At 36.9% G+C, this 18,112-nt stretch overlaps 1 protein-coding gene across 1 annotated transcript; it reads left to right on the top strand.

Annotated features, from left to right (window-relative positions):
• The first annotated feature begins 8,838 nt into the window (after positions 1–8,838).
• Positions 8,839–9,528, top strand: LOC121979962. The gene has a single exon (XM_042531928.1). It carries the CDS (start codon positions 8,839–8,841, stop codon positions 9,526–9,528), a length of 690 nt encoding a protein of 229 aa, XP_042387862.1.
• The last annotated feature ends 8,584 nt before the right edge of the window (positions 9,529–18,112 follow it).

The raw sequence follows: 18,112 nt of genomic DNA, 5'->3' as shown, positions 1-18,112 counted from the left end.
GGTTCACCGGTTACTAAACTTATCCGTAAACCATAGGTCTCGGGTTCGATTCCCGCCTAAGCTATCTTACGGTTCTAATTATTTTTGCTACTTTCGCTACTCGGAAAATTCCAGAAAAATATCTAAAAATTCCCGAAAAATCATACTGTATTTCTAAAACAGTTTTGAGAATTTTTGGGCTTTACATCCACGATCGATCAGAGACGCAGCCACCTCTCTTACAGAGAGGTGGGATCGGTCCGGGGACCGATCAGACTGGGGCCTGATCGGTCCCCAGGACCGATCAGACTGGGGCCTGATCGGTCCCCAGGACCGATCAGAGGTGCCCTGGACCGATCAGGCTTCAGCCTGATCGGTCCAGAACTATCCGTTGGCTCACAACGGTCTTCTGTCTGCTGCTGTCTTCTGGCTTCTTCTTCGCAGATAGATGCAGGTATAAAAGAGACTGAGGGCTTCTACAGATGTAGACTTCTTCCTCTTCTTCCTCCTACTGACTGCTGAAGTATTTCTGCTTGAGCTTTGTTGAGCTCTTCTTCGCTGAAGCTTTGCGTGAGCTTCCCTCGGCTGGGACTTCAACTGGACAGTTGGTGCTGTGGTTGGATTCCCGTGAAGTTGCTGCTTCATCCAGTCGACAAGAAGGCAAGCTAGGGTTATTACATTTTTTGTATTGTACTTAGTTTCTTGCTGTATTCTTGTACTCCTGTTTATCTTGCTGTTGCAAGACATTGTGGCGAGGTTTCTCCACCCAGAAGGAGTGATTATTAGTCGGGTTTCCGGGTCTCATCCACCGACGGATTGGTAGGCTTCGTCCACCTTACGGACACACCGAGGAGTAGAAGTTTCATCTCCGAACCTCGTTACATCATCGCGTTGAGGTTTGCTCTTCCTTATTTTCATTTCTATTGTTTTATTTTCCGCTGCGCTAACCTGATTTGTAGAAAGAAACGAACGATTTGGGGTCGGCTATTCACACCCCCCTCTCTAGCCGCGCCCATCGATCCTAACAGGAACCACTTCAATTCTGGTAGCCAAGAATATTAATCTAATTTCTATATCTAGGTTTTTAGATGAGATAGAACATATAGGTGTTGTTTATGCTTTACTTTCACACCGGAGAGAAACCGTAGCCACGGACGTTGAGTTACCAATCGAAGTACAGAAGCTGCTAACGGATTATGATGAGCTGATGCTAGAATATCTTCTTTTTGGGCTACCATCCATGCGTGATATCCAACATCAGATTGACCTTGTTCTGAGGTCGAGCTTACCTAACTGACCAGCATATCACCTCATTCCCAAGGAGTCTAAAGAATTGCAGTGACAAGTGGTAGAATTTTTGTAAAATGGCTATATCAGTGAGAGTATGAGTCCATGTGCAATTCCAACCCTACTATTAGTGCCAAAGAAAGATGGTTTGTGACGTATGTGTGTTGACAGTCGAGTCATCAACAAGATCATGATGAAGTGCAGATTCCCAATTCCTAGCTTGAATGATATGTTGAATTAGTTATCCAGTTCTAAGATCTTCTCAAAAATTAACCTTAATAGTGGATATCACCAGATTAGAATAAGGCCCAGAGATGAATGGAAAACCACATTCAAGGTGCAACATGGGCTATATAAGTGGATGATCATACCTTTTGGATTGTCCAATACACCCATCACCTTCATGAGATTTATACATTAGATTCTACGACCTTTCATGGGAAAGTTTGTAGTAAACTACTTTGATGACATTCTCATCTATAGTCCGACATGGGCATCCCACTTTGATCACCTCCATCCTATTTTGAAAAGTTGAAGACAATGTTTATTTATTAAGATGAAGAAGTGTTCACTCTTTACTACGTCAGTAACTTTCCTTGGTTTTATTGTTTACTGATGGTGTGCATGCAGATCAAAGATAGATGCGGTCTTAGAGTGGCTATAGCTGAGGACCTTACACAACGTTAGAAGTTTCCACGGCTTGGCTTCTTTCCATCGGCGGTTCATCAAGAATTTTAGCATTTTGATTGCTCCCATCACTGAATGTCTCAAGGGACGAGATTTCAAGTCGTCTGAGGAAGCAACGGCTAATTTTCAACTAGTCAAGAAAAAGATGACTGAGACACCAGTTCTGGCACTTCCTGTTTTGACCTAGTGTTTAAGGTCACCTGTGATGCATCTGGAATTGATATAGGAGGTGTTCTGAATCATTCTGGACATCCAGTTGCTTTCTTCAGTGAGAAGTTGTCCGAGTCCTAGAAAAATTACTCTACCTATGACTTAGAATTTTATGTCAGTGTTCAGTGCTTAAAATATTGACGTCACTACCTAGTGCAAAAGGAATTTATCCTGTTTACTGATCGTGAAACATTGAAATATATCAATGGTTAACACAAGTTGAGCAGACGACATACCAAGTGGGTGGCTTATTTACAGGAGTTCACTTTCATGCTGAGACACCAAGTTGGAAGTATGAATCATGTCGCAGAAGCCTTGAGTTGTTGCCCGTCATTACTCACCACCTTGAGAGCCAGTGTGGTGGGCTTTGAGGTTTTTCCAAATATGTACATAGCCGACCGATCATTCAGAAGAATATTTCAAGAGGTACATAATGGACACAAACATGATTTTATTTTGTATAATGATAATCTATTTTGAGGGTTGCAATTGTGCGTTCCTGATTGCTCTTTGAGGCAACAAATCATAAGCGAGCTTCATAATGAGGGGCACTTCGAACGTGATAAGATGCTGGCCCTTATCTTTGCCAATTTTTATTGGTCCAGGTTGACTAGTGATATGACCACTTTGTAAATCAATGTTCTGTATGCCAACGATCTAAGGGGGTACTCACTAATGCAGGCTTGTACACTCTCTTACCTATCCCTGAAGCTCTTTTGTTTGATGTTAGTGTGAATTTTATATTGGGATTACCCCGCACCTAACGAGCCTTAGATTCTGTTCTTGTTGTGGTTGATAGGTTTTCAAAGATGATATACTTTGTAGCTTGCAGGAAGACTATGGATGCTATCCGAATTACCCATCTTTACTTCAAGAAGATCGTGCTCTTACATGACATACCTCAATTCATGACTTCATACTGTGATACCAAGTTTATCAGCAATTTCTGGAAAAGCTTATGGGAAAATTAGAAACACGATTGGCACCCCTAGATAGATGATCAGACTGAGGTGGTGAATCAGAGTTTGAGCAATCTTCTGAAGTGTCTAACAGGAACTAAACTAAGGCAGTGAGACTTGATGTTATCTCAAACAGACTTTGTCTACAACAGATTGAGGAACAAGACCACATGTTTGAGTCCTTTCAAGATTATCTATAGGCGGAATCCATCAAGGGTTTTGGACTTAGCTCCTATCATATGTTTGAGACAATTTAATCCTAAAGCAGATAAGATGACATAACATCTTCGGAATATTCATGAGCAGGTGAAACTGGTAATTCTAGATAGCAATACCAAGTACAAAACTCGAGTTGACAGTCATCGTCGACAGACACTTTTTGAAGTTGGAGATTTTGTTTAAGCTATATTGCCTCATGATCGTTTCCTGTTAGAGAGTATAATAAGCTGAAGGATTGAAAAATTGGACCATGTGAGATACTGTAAATGATCACCGATAATGCCTACAGGTTGTGCCTTCGTAATAATCTGAAGACTTCTAATTGTTTCAATGTAAAACACTTAATTCCCTATTCGACGGGTGCTAATGAAGCTAATATGAACTCGAGGGTGAGTTCTTTCAATCGGGGGAGACTGATGCAGGCTTTACCCATGTTGAAGCCTAATATAACCTTCCAAACTTTAAACGGTAATAAATTTTGACTCGGGTTTCGGAATCAAGCTTTGTTTGTCGTTATATGTGGAGAATTCAAAAACCTATGTTTATTACTAGTGAAACCGTAACCGCCAGATTTTAGCCTTAAATTACACCATTTAAACCCTTTTTAGGGTGTTTTTACTATTTTTAGTAATTTTTGTTTTCTTGGATATTTAGGATAATTTTCGTATTCCTGGTATTTATTAGAGAAGATTTATTTTTTATTTGAGTTAAGATCATTCAATTAATTATTTCTTATTCAGGTAAAAATTTATCTTTTTTATCAAATTAAAATTAAGATATGTTGATTGTTTATACTTTCCTTTTCAGATAAAAGACTTATTTTCTTTTAATACAAGATTGGAATTAAGATATCTTAATTGTAATTTCTTTCCTTTATTTGAGTCTTGGATTGTAGTCTATATAAGAACCATGTTTAGGTGTTAAGGATAATCATATATTCTAAATAAAAAGGTTTTCTTTTCTAGTAAATCTGATAAGTTTTTTTGGATGTTCTCTTCTCTTGTATTTCTCCTCCAATCTCCTTTCTAATTAGTCTATAAGATAATTACTATTCTATCCGACGTCACGTCACCATATAGGTATATTCATTATTGTTATGTTATTGATTTGCTTGAGAGAAATCTGCCCTTTATTTAGTTTAATTGTTTATACTTTTCCTATTTGGTAAACAACTTATTTTTTTTAACAAGATTGAAATTAAAATCTCATAATTGTAATTTATTTCTTTTATTTGGATTTTAGATTGAGGTCTATATAAGAATTTTATTTAGGTGTTGATGACAACCATCTATTTTAAATAAAAAAGATTTTTTTTTTTTTGATAAATCTGATGAGTTTTTTTAGAGTTTTCTTCTCCAATATCTCCTGATCTAATTAGTCCATAGAATAATCACCTATCCTATATCATATCACTATGTATGTATACTCATTATTCTTATGTTATTGATTTGCTGGAGAGAAATCTGCCCTTTGCTATTCTTTTCATTTGACTATTTATACTTGCTGGTGAACTCGAAGTAACGTAGAGTTGCCAGACTGTAGAGTTCTCAACGATTGATTTATTCCTTCTGTTTCTTTTATGCATTTGAAATTATTGAGTTCAGTTCCATCTCACCTTTGCTTCTGCTGTTTGAGTTGAGTCTCACCATTGCTTAATTGACAAAAGTAAGTTATTAGAAAAAAAAAGTTGATAGTCACAATTAATCTCATTGATTATCTTTGAAGTGATCAGTTTGATCTTATAAAAATTTCCTATCGATTATCAGGATAAATTAGGAAGTGCACGTAGAGGTCAATCCAGAAGTCTAACATTCTTTGATTATGTTCCTTATTTATAGGAAAAATTTTTACAAATACGTTATAGTTGGGAATCGAACTATAAATATTTAGATGATAATCTAGATATTCTACTGCGAGTGAGGTTTTGATTCTAATATATTTACTACCTTTATTGATGTCTGAGTATTATAATCATGTGTAGTTATGAATTTGTAATGCTAGCTAGAATCATAACTCAATTTAATGATGTAGGCATAGAAATTGACTTGTAAATTGTGAATAAGTTCTCAGATTTTGATTTAGTATTTAAAAAGAAAAATAGGAAATCTCGCTTGATCACTCATAACATAATATTGTTAACCATGTTAGTCCAACTGTTAATGAGTGACTCTATTAACACTTTACATGCATATCTCAAAATGCTTCATTTTTTAATCAAAAGGTCTTTTTACATTCAAAATCTTTAGTTTTTATATTTTTAGTTTTTTTAAAATGAGAAACTCTAAAAGAGAAAAAAAAAAAAGAAAGTAGATTTGCGGAAAAAAAAAGGAAGTAGATTCGCATATTATTATGTAATTTTTATACGCGAGCATTAGAAATTCTTATGGTGTTGCCATGGAGCTAGGAATTTAAAGAGGTCATGCCCCAAGTTGATGTAAAAAAGTCATAATACTCATTATTCCTCCGTTGTCATCCCACGATGAGATGAAGAAAGATAAATTAAGAATTGAGTGACCCTTTAAATGGGAGGATTATTTGTCACAATTGTGACTTGAATCCTTGCCCATGCAAGTCTATCACTTGTGTACCAACTTAGTTACGTAATGAGGATTGAGTTACGATCATGGCCCAAGTTGAGTTATGACTTGGATGCACCTAAAATGGTAATGGGTGATAATTGAAGCATGCTTTTGCGTACTTTGGTCCTTTGTGTGGTTGAATGATAGGTGAGTTTGGGTTTCAGATCGAGTAAGAGAAAAGGTATAAGCATTGGTTTATTTTTTTAATTGACATAAGGTATTCAACTTATACCAATTAATCCTAGGAATGATCAATTTAGTCCCACAACTACTACGATAATTAAAAAGTACTCACAGTAGACGACCCATCAACTTAGTATATTTAGGTCAACTGTATATTAAGAAAAAATTATCCATTAATTCGTGCAAGAAATAATTCGACCTGATGCTTGAGAAATTAAGGTGTTTTACCATTGTACCATTACTCCGAGGGCATGAGCATCAGTTTGTTAATGATGGGGATGGTGGACAACTAGGATGATGGTGGTAGATTTTGATGGTTAGGTTAGCCCTAATGGATCAAGGAGGGGTTGGTAACTTTGTGGTTTACATCACGGATGAAGCTCATCCTCTCACATGACATTTATCTTTAGGGTTTTGATTCGATAGAGCACAAAAGCTCAACATCTCCCTCTAGACAAGCCTTTTTAGTGGTGAGATTGAAAGGGAACAAGCAAGATTTATACTCTCCTTTTGAATAAGCTTTTATTGCTTAGAACATTCTTATTAGAAGATATTTAAAGGAGATATTTTTTAAAATATTATATTCCCAATCTTAAATATCCTTAATTGGAATGGGATATTATGGAGGAGATTTGAAATCACCCGGCATAGAGTTATGCTTGGTGATTTCTCTATCTCTTTTTTTTAAAAAAAAAATAAAAAAATAAAAAATATATATTTAATGGTAGACTTTGAGATATTGAGAGTGAGATATTTAATAGGTGATTTGTATAAATATTTAGTTTGTGAGATGTTTGATTGTGAAATTTAGGATATTTTAAGAGTGACATATTTAACTAATGATGTAGATGTGAGGACCATAAATATTAAAAAAAATATAAATATTCAGGGGGCGTTTGGTTCTTTCCTAGGAATAGGAATCGGAATGGGAATCATTGTATTGTGGAATGGGAATGGGTATGAGCATGGATATCACTCTTAAAAGTAATGTTTGGTTAGTTGTATATCTTCTATCGGAATAAATCAAAGTTTCCTTTTTTACCCTTAAAGGAAAATAAGAGAAAAAATTAGATGTGAGAGAAAGATGAATGTGAGAGAAAAATATGATGAAAGAGAATGATGAGAGAGAAAGTATTATGAGAGAGAAAGTGTGATAAGAAAGCATGAAGAGAGAGAAAGTGTGATGAGAGAAAATGAAAAAAGAGAGTGTGATTGGAGAGAGCATGATGAGAGAAAATATGATGTGAGAGAAAGTATGATAGGAGAGGATGAAGAGAGAGAAAATATAGTGAGAAAAAATGAGGAGAGAGAGTGTGATGAGAGAGATTGAGGAGAGAGAAAGTATGGTGAGAGAAAAAAGAACATTGAATATGATGGGAGATATTGAGGAGAGAGAAAGTATGATGAGAGAGAAAGTGTGTTGAGGAAAAAAGGAGTAAGTGTGATAAGAGAGATTGAGGAGAGAGAAAGTGTGATGAGGAAAAAAGGAGGAAGTGCGATGGAAGAGAGAGAGGAGAGAGAAAGTATGATGAGAGAGAAAGTGTGATGAGAAAAGATAGTGTGATAAGAGAGATTGAGGAGAGAGAAAGTGTGATGAGAGAGAAAGTGTGATGAGGAACAAAAGAAGGAAGAGAGTGCGATGGAAGAGAGTGAGGAGAGAGAAAGTATGATGAGAGAGAAAGTGTAATGAGAAAAAAAAGAGGAAAGAGAGTGTGTGATAGGAGAGATTAAGGAGAGAGAAAGTGTGTGATAAAATGATGAGAGAGAAACTATGATGAGAGGGAAAATATAATGAGAGAGAATAAGGAGAGATAAGTGATATGAAAGAAAAAATAAATAAATATATTTTGATATTTGATATTAATGGAGAAAATTTTAGTTTTAAGTCAAGGGTATTTTTGGAATAAAGGAATATTTTGATTGATGAAAATAGGGTAATGACTCATTGAAGGGGAGGTACATGGGAATGAGTCATTACCCAATTTCAAGGATTCATTCCCTTATTTGTATTCCTATTCCTATAATCCAAACATTAACAATGGGAATCAATGATTCTCATTCCCATTCCCCACTCCTATTACCCTAAACCAAACGCCCCCTCAATTTTACTATGGATGCTCGGTAAGATTGAGGCATAGCATAAAACTCAGTAACATCACCAAATTTAGATTTCTTAATTCACAAGACAAAATAGTGTTTGGTTGTATAACTCCCCTTCATCGTCACTCGAATTAGATTTCTAGGTGTACCTTATTTTCTCCTTTTAAGGAGTAATCATTACTTAGGAGAAGGAAGACCAATGTGACTGAGAAGTTATGAAGCTTAATGAATAATCCAACAACGTTTAGATCTAAATTAAATGGTGAAGTAGAATGAGCTTTTCATAAAGTCCAAATAATGGATTTTGGGTCTAAATTATTAACTAGAGTTTGAGTCTATGTTGTCTAGTAAATGTCATTCTTGAATTAGTATGAAAAATTGTAAATAATTTAAGGGAAATAAATTGATTTTGAATATCTAAAGTTATTCGGAAAATTAATTTTATGCGGCGTTGTGACAATGTTAGGATATTGGGTTTATTTTTTAAAAAAATTAAACATGTACTGAGGTCACCGGCAATAGGCAGTCAACACTCGGTCCAATCTCCTCTATAAATGAGCTACCGATCCGACTCAGCGCTCCTTCCTTACTCGCCAAGCTAAAATCGAAGGTATCGCTTTTCTAAGCGAGCAGAGATGAAGGGGAAGGGCAAGATCCATCCGTCGCCGTCGCCGGCGACGTCGACGGATGCGGGGGAAGATCAGGGAGTCGAGTCCCTAGCCGTGTTCGCCCTCCTCCCCTTGGCGATCCTCGCCCTCACGGCAGCGCTGAGCGACGAGGACAAGGAGGTGCTCGCCTACCTCCTCACTCAGTCGATCGAGGGTTCGCCGGATGGGAAATGGAATAACCGGGAGCCGGGGAAAGGCCAGCACCGCCCAACTTACGGCTGCGGATGCTTCGACTGCTACACCACCTACTGGTCGCGCTGGGATCGGTCCCCCCAGCACAAGTTGATCCACCAAGTCATCGAGGCCTTCGAGGAGCACCTGGCGAGCTCGGAGAAGAAAGGAGACACCAGCTCGAAGAAGAAGAGTGGCGCCAAATCGAGGGTTCGGCGGAAGAAGCATAAGTCGGCAGAGAAGGGTCGGGAGAAGGCGGAAAAGAAGGAGTCGAGTAAAGATGCCGAATCGGAGATGAAGGAAGAAGCGGAGAACTTCGTGAAAGAGGAGGTTCCGGCGGGAGCTGCTGACTCCGAGGCAGAGGCGACCACCACCACCGGCGGACGGCGGCGGAGCTGGGCGGACGCGATTGGGATCTATAACTGGCGTCTATGGGGATTTTGGGGGTCCGGAAACCAAAAACTAGCCGGAGAAAAAGAGGAATAATTAGGGGAATCACTAAATTCTGCAAAATCACTGGTATTTCTCTTATCTTCGCCTTGTAAATTCCGCTCACTAATCCTTGTCGTAGGTGATTGATTTCTGCTTAGGCGTTTCAACTTTCCAATCATGTACTTTATGGTTGTCTATTACTCGTATCCCCAGTAGATAATCACCTACACGTTCCTAACTTTGAGTTCTTGCCTTAGCTTATTGTGAGTGTTAGTTTCTTCCTATGCATGCAGTGATGATATCAATGTTTGGTAAGAGTGGTTGCTTGGTCTTCATTTGATGTTGTCCTATCTGAATTGGTCCACTTCAGTGGAAATCAATGCAACTGCCTTGTGGATGGAGTTGGATTGATTTGTGAATATAATAGTTAGGAGAGGTGTGTTTAATGTGCAAGGGCATATCAGTGATCTTTCTGAACTATATATATTCTATGATTATGAAATTGAACCAAGTGGACTAAACTAGGCTTGTAATTTGTCCTGAATGAGATTGCTCCTTAGTTGGTGGCTTGTGATAGGATAGAGAAATTAATTAGTGAGGTAAGATCAGGGATATCTTGGAACTAATTGAATCAAGTGGACTAAACTAGGTTTGTAATTTGTCCTGAATGAGATTACGCCTTAGGCGGTGGCTTGTGATAGGATAGAGAAATTAATTAGTGAGGTAAGATCAGGGGCATCTTGGAACTAATTGAACCAAATGGACTTAACTAGGCTTGTCATTTGTCGTGAATGGGATTACTCTTTAGGTGGTGACTTGAGATAGGATAGAGAAATTAATTAATGAGGTAAGATCAGGGATATCTTGGAACCGCATATATTATATGTTTGTTGAAATTGAACCAAGTGGCATTAAACTAGGCTTATAATTTGTCTTGAATTGTAGCAAAAGGTAATTACGCTCACCTCATATGCCCCTCATAGTCTGTCTCAGGTTATGTGAAGGGAGGTAAATTATGGGTCAGCTTATAGCAAACTGCCAAGTGACTAGAGGGTGGAGGGAGTTTTTTTTATAATTTGTCTTGAATGATTACTCAGGTGGTGGCTTGAGATTAGATAGAGAAATTAATTAGTGAGGTATGCACAGGGATATCTTGGAACTAATTGAACCAAGTGGACTAAACCAGGCTTGTAATTTGTCCTGAATGAGATTACTCCTTAGGTGGTGACTTGAGATAGGATAGAGAAATTAATTAGTGAGGTAAGATCAGGGATATCTTGGAACTACATATATTTTATGCTGGTTGAAAGTGAACCAGGTGGCACTGAACCAGGCTTGTAATTTGTCCTGATTTTTTTTTTGGTCCTGAATGATTACTCAGGTGGTGGCTTGAGATAATTAGTGAGGTATGAACAGGGATATCTTGGAACTACATGTAATATGCTTATTGAAATTGAACCAAGTTGGACTAAAACAAGGGATGTAAGTTCTCTTAAATGTTTACTCATTAGGTTGTTGACTGAGATAGGATATGAACTTGAAGAAAATTATATTGGAGTGAAAAACTTGCCTTGCTTGATTGTTTTAGTTTCGGATAGGATATGAACTTATCAGTTGGTCTTCTCGAATCAGAAGTATATATTGATTAGAAAGTAGTAACAAATTCATCGGAAAGACAAGATAAAAGCAAAACGATGCTTCTTTAATGTTCGTCAGTTGGTAATTCCAGAATATTAATTTGTCAGTATAAGTTTAATGCAGTAATTAATGCTTTCTGGACAATACCTGTCGATGGTTGTTGGAACTTTTCACTGATTATATTTCTATAAATGAGCTAGCTAATGTGTTAACTCTTGTTTAATAAGATAATTAAGCTAAATTAAGTTGAGTCTAAAATAAACTAAATTATTGAAATAGTTGTTCAACCTTCTTTTTCGTTTTCTTTTTTTAGCTTAAGCTCAAGCCATTTAGATGTTATTTGTGCTTGTTTACATTTTTTAAACTTATGGTTGGTTGGTGAACTTGTAATATATTATAAAGTTGTTTGTTTGGTTTGTTGACGAACATGATTAACAAACTTTGTTCGTGAATATTACTTAGTAATCTATATATTGAAGTTTGTTGATTTAATTCAATAAGTTGATTATCTTTTGTACCTTGAACAGACATAAATAAACTCTTGTTCATACAACTCTACTCATCGCATCTCCTTCTACCCTATCACTTTTTGCTAGATAATTCGTAGAGGTCTTGCATCAAGTTCATTAACGAATAAGTTTTATGTTACTACATATGTGCCAAATATGCCAAGTTGTCAGGAGAAACACCGAAAGGAAAAGGATTTCTGTATCCTCCATAATTCTTATCCACTGTACATGGGCATGTCTCTTTGGCCCTTTCTCCTTATCTTGTTACTATATTCCCGATAACCGGCCCGGTTTAGTTGAGCAGATGAGGAAAAGAAAAGGAAGACAATGCGGGAAGAGAGGCTAAGAGAAGAGGAGTTGAAATTGGGAATATTTGGGTTAAGGGATCAAAAACAACTTTTCAAATAATAATTCTATTGAGACTATTATTAACAATTATTATAATTTAGGGTTTGTGTTACTAGGGAACACTAAATAAATAAATCGTGTTAGGTAAACCAAATAGATCCTCCTTAGCTTAGAGAAAATCTCAGAAATTTCTATTACACCCTTAGATTTGAGAAATTGCAAATGTAGAGGAAGTTTTGCTTTGCTTGCAATAGCAAAGAAACTTTCACATCGACGATTGTAATTACCTCCCTTTTCTAAGTGACTAAATCTCCGTCAGTTTTAAAATTTTCAAATGCTCTTAATTAGATTTCTAACTTGTTGCTTTCAAAGAATATTTGAAAACTATAAAGTAAATCATATTACCTAAAAATAGCTGGTCGGACTATAGTGCCGACACTCAGTCCAATTGGACTCTTTGGCCAAACAGAGAGGCTGAGTAAAGATTAAGTTCTTGATATCATTCCTCAATCTGACCTGCTTCACTCAAGTTCTTGATATTATTCCTCAATCCGACCTGACTGCTCTGAACGATATTCAATTGGATTTTAGAAGGGACTCAGGTGGTTTGTTAGATAAGCATATTAAAGGTTCCCTATTCAATGGTCCAACATTCCTTTTTTTTTTGTTTTGTACAACAACTCTCAGATAATCAAGGAAATATTTCAGCTATTTAGTGGAAGCTATGCAAAAATTGTGGGTTTATTTTGGAAAAGATGTTAAAGCATCATTATGGTATGTCCTTTTTTTTGGCAATGCATTAAGATTTGTCTAGAGAGTAAAATTAACACTATAAAAGGGGGGTCTCAATCTACAAGAGCAAGTACACTTACGCGTGCAAACTCTACACATACATGGTTTATTTACTACTCTTCATTGCTTTCCATTCGACCATTCACTAACTTAAGCGTCATAGTACCTATGTCGAGAATTTTCTCTTTGGTCCAGTTGTCAGTGTTCCTTTTGACATGCAAGATCACTCAGAGTCATTTTGTGCCAACTCTATCAAAATCATCTATTTAATGCATCAATTTTTTCCATTTTTAGACCCGATTAAGCGTGATGGCAAGAGAGCTCTCTTGAGGTGCTATAAATAGTGGTCGTGAAGACTTGTGTTGTTAACATAGGGATCTAAGTGTAGATATTTAGTAAGGTGCACATAAGATTTTGAAGAGCTTAGTTTGGTTCTATTGGATGACTTGATAAGTTGGTTGGTGTTGCGCAAAGAGAGGGCAACACCTCTCAACCTCTAAAATGCGGAAGAAGAGGAAAAGAGAAAAGAGATCGCGCGAAGCAACAAGACAAAGATGCACAAAAGGAGAGCAAACACGAAGAAGGAGAAGAAGAAGAGTTACCGTGGTTCGGCGACATGCCTACCCCACCAAAACGGCCGAAGCTTTATTAGAATTCTCTTTACACAAGAGAATCACATCTAATGATTCTTGTGTTTGTTGTTGTACAATAGGCTTACAATAATCCTTATAAATAATGCTAAACTCCAGACCCGGTAAAATCGTTATAGAATTTTGTTATGAAAAATCACAATAAAATTTTATTATATAAAATCTTAACAGAATTTTATTACGAAAAATTTTAACAAATTTTTCTTCCATAAGATCCCTCATATTAACCTTATCCAAATTTGAGTCACCCGCCAATAATTTCCACCTTGGCGAATATTCATCCCTTCGAAGAACACGAGTATCTGAATAAAGCTCCACCTGGATCTCTGAGTCTGGACTTCCTTTCTCTAGCATTTAGATATATGGATTAAGTTCAAGCAATGCTTGAACTTCTCTGTAGTCACTGGCTTTGTCAGCATGTCTGCAGCATTGTCTGTATTGTGAACCTTCTCAAGTTGAATTTTTCCGGAAGCAATTAATTCTTTGATCTTGTGAAACTTCACATCAATATGTTTGGTTCTCGCATGATACACTGATTTTTCGTCAAATAGATATCACTCTGACTATCGCATAACAACTTGACTCCATCTTGCTGAACACCCAGTTCTCTGACCAACCTTGTAAGCCATAAAGCTTCCTTTACTGCTTAAGATGATGCTATGTACTCGGACTCCGTAGTAGACAATGCAACAATAGATTGTATCATAGATTTCCAACAAATAGGTCCTCCTGCTACAGTGAACACGTATCCTGTAGTAGACCTTCTGTTATCTAAATCTTCTGCATAGTACGCATCTACATACCCAGCAATTGAAGGATCTTCCAGTTGTCTACTGAACATGATGTCATAATCAGTTGTATTTCTCAAGTATCTAAAAATCCATTTCACTGCATCCCAATGTGGTCGACTAGGATTTGAGAGAAACTTGCTTACCATATTAACTGCTTGCACCAAATCTGGTCTTGTGCAAACCATGACATACATCAGACAACCAACTACACTGGCATAAGAAACCTTTAACATCTCTTGGATCTCGTCATCCGTCTTTGGACACTATGTACTGGATAACTTGAAGTGATGCGCCAGGGATGTGCTCATCGACTTTCCATTCTTCATGTTAAACCTATCCAACACCTTCTCCACATAGCTACGTTGAGACAATCATAATCTCCCTGCAGCTCTATCTCTGTGAATCTTCATCCTAAGAATCTTCTTGGCTTCTCCCAAATCTTTCATGTCAAATTCCTTGCTCAGTAGCCTCTTCAATTTGTCAACCTCTTTCATCTTCTTCACGACAATGAACATGTCATCTACGTATAGTAGTAAGAAAATCGGTGATTTATCTTCAAGGTTCTTCACATATATGCAGCAATCGTACTCACATTTCCTATATCCATTTTGAATCATGTATGAATCAAAACGTTTGTACCATTGCTTAGGAGATTGTTTCAATTCATAGAGTGATTTCTTTAACTTGCAAACCAATCACTCTTGTCCGGACTGACTAAATCCCTCGGGTTGTAATATAAAAATCTGCTCCTCCAAATTTCCATGAAGAAATGTCGTCTTCACATCCATTTGCTCAAGTTGCAAATCGTGATGTACCACTAAAGTCAACACCGCTCTAATTGACATATGTCTTACCACCGGAGAAAAAATTTCTTCATAGTCAATCCTCTTTCTCTGTGAATACCCCTTTGCTACTAACCGAGCCTTGAACTTCATTTCTTCTCCCTCTGACATTGCTTCTTTCTTTTTGAATATCCACTTGCACCCTATAACTTTCTCTCATTTAGGAAGTTCCACTAGATCCTACGTTTAGTTCTTATGCAACGACTCCATCTCCTTTGCCATAACACTCGTCCATCTGTCCTTCTCAGAATTGTGTATTGCCTCTTGAAAAGATGTAGGGTCTCCGCTACTAGTGATAAGTGCATAAGATACTAAGTCTTTGATTCTGTATCTAGTGGGTGGTTTTACGACTCGTCTCGTTCTACCACTAGCTATAGTGTAATGCTCCGTGTGCTCTGAGCTATAATCATCAGAGTCATGAGTCTCTAGCTCCACCTGTACAATATCTTTCTCTATGTTGTTCTGTGGTGTTTCCTTTCCTTCTTCCTGAGTACGTTGTAACATAGCTTTCTTGTCAAACATCACATCTCTGCTGATCACCACCTTGTTTGCCTTAGGATTCCAAAGCTTGAAGCCTTTTAACTCCTTTTTGATACCCAACAAAAATACATTGCTTTGACTTTGCATCCAGCTTTGATATTTCCTCACTAGATATATGCATATAGGCTGGACATCCAAAAACTCGAAGATGAGAGTAATTTACTTGATTCCCTGTCCATACTTCCTCTGATACTTTGCTTTCTAGTGCTGCCCTTGGTGATCTATTAATAAGATAACATGCCATGTTAATTGCTTCCGTCCAAAAATTCTTTGCAAGTCCTGCATTCAGCTTGAGACATCTTGCCTTCTCAATAATTGTCTTGTTCAACCTTTCTGCTACCCCGTTCTGCTGAGGTGTCTTGCGAACCGAAAAATGTCACATTATCTCATGTTGCTTACAAAATTCCTAAAACTTTGAATCTGTGTGCTCAGTCTCATTGTCTGACCTAAGACATTTGATCTTCCTTCTGGTCTGGTTCTCCACTTTAGTTTTTCACAATTTAAACTTTGTAAAAGTTTTCGACTTGTGACGTATAAAGTATACCCAGACCTTTCGTGAGAAATCATCAGTAAAACTCACAAAATACAAGTGCCCTCGACGTGATACTACACTGGCTGGTCCCCAGAGATCCGTATGTATGTAGTCTAGAATCCCCTCTGTCTTGTTTGTTGCCGTCTTGAATTGCACTGTGCTCTGTTTCCCAAGAACACAGAATTTGCAGAATTCAAGCTTGCACGTCTTGACACCCTTCAACAAATCTCTTGTGAAGTTCTAGCATCTCACATTCACCCATATGTCCTAGTTGCATATGTCACAAAACAGTAATGTCTGATTCAGACTCCACCGAGGCGACTCCACCTACAACTGTAGTCCCAACTTGTAGATGTTTCCTGCTACCTTTTGTCTTTTCATTACCTTCATAGCTCCCTTGCTGACCTTCATCACCCCGCTCACTGATTTGTAATTGCAACCAATACCACACAGTGTGCCTAGTGAGATCAAGTTCTTCCTTAGCTCTGGTATATATATGACATCATATAAAGTTCTGATCACACATCAAACATCTTGATTTTGACGTTCCCTATACCGATAACTTTGCATGATGCATCGTTTCCCATCAACACTGAACCAGAATCCACTGTCCTATAGGTGTCAAACCACTCCTTATTTGGAGTCATGTGATATGAGCATGCAGAGTCTAAGATTTATGCATCTGTCAGCTGCTCCGAACTTGACATAATCGATAGCATATCTCCATCACCGCTCTTTGAATTTTCTTCTTCAACTATGTTTGCAGACTTTGCCGTACTATCTTTGTTATCTGCAACATATTTCTTTATCTCTAGACAATCTCTCTTGATATGACCTTTGCCTCCACATTTGTAGCACGTGATCACCTTCCTTCTCGATTTAGAATGAGTCTTGTTGTTGTTATCCGATCCATATTGAGATTTACTCTTACCACGCTCTTGATTGCTATTTACCACAAGTCTTTCTCCCTGAGAAACTTTATCGTTTGTTTTCTTCCTTTGATGAAAATCTAACAACGCACCTGTGATCTCAAAATAGATCAAACGGACGAGATCCAAGTGGAAAAAATGTATCCTTTTGAAAAATCTCTTGTAACTTTTCTTTTCAATTATAAATGATGGAATCGTCCATCACAATATATACAAAATAATCGACTTGCACGTTCTATACGAAATGAAATGTCACAATATTTTTTTTATACATGTTTAAATGATGAAAACAAATAATATCTTTTACATATCCACTTCCACTTAGTTTAATGGTCATTTGCAAATAAATAACATTATAAATAACATTCGAGTTATTTAAACATATTTACACTAACATTGTAAAAAATAATAATTATATTTGAGTGAACAGTTTAATAAAATATTATGAATTCGAATTCGAATTCAAAAGTAGTCGAGTTTTGTTTGAATTTTATAATTTTAAATACTAATTAAATAAGTTTTTTAGACCGGCTCTAAAAATTCGTGAAGAAGTTAGATTTGTTTACACTCATAAAGATAACCGAGAGGGATATGAAGACGAATGGTAGTCGAGAGGGAGAGCGAAAGCAATCTAAATAAGCTAGAAATTAAAACAATTCTTTTTCTTCTTTCTACTAAATTTCATTTGCTTATAAAAATTATGTCTATTATTCCAGAAAACTAAGATATTGCTTGTTTCATATAACATATTTTCTTAAAATATATATTGTTTTTAAATTTTTAGTACTTAATGCATGTAAAATCATGATCAACAAAAAATACAGATCCCTTCGGATGAGTCTACTGACTAACGCATGAGGTGTTGCTATAATGAGATTTGAGTTTTGAATCTCGATAAAATCGAGGTAAATACCTCCCTTATGTGCTAGTCACTATTCTAAAGATTAATAGTCGTCTATGATTTATCTCCTCCGTATTGATTTTGGGACGAGTTGGTGAGGATGTTGGGATGAACGTATTTATCTTTTATCACAATGATCAACAAAAAAATACATATTGGTAAAAAC

This window comes from Zingiber officinale, chromosome 5A, assembly GCF_018446385.1.
Source record: "Zingiber officinale cultivar Zhangliang chromosome 5A, Zo_v1.1, whole genome shotgun sequence".
Lineage (NCBI taxonomy): Eukaryota > Viridiplantae > Streptophyta > Magnoliopsida > Zingiberales > Zingiberaceae > Zingiber > Zingiber officinale.
The sequence above is the reverse complement of the archived record's forward strand: the minus strand, read 5'-3'. Positions and strand labels throughout refer to the sequence as shown.

Bases quoted from the DNA above. Each gene is read 5' to 3' on its own strand.
- LOC121979962 (XM_042531928.1), top strand. From the start codon at position 8,839: ATGAAGGGGAAGGGCAAGATCCATCCGTCGCCGTCGCCGGCGACGTCG.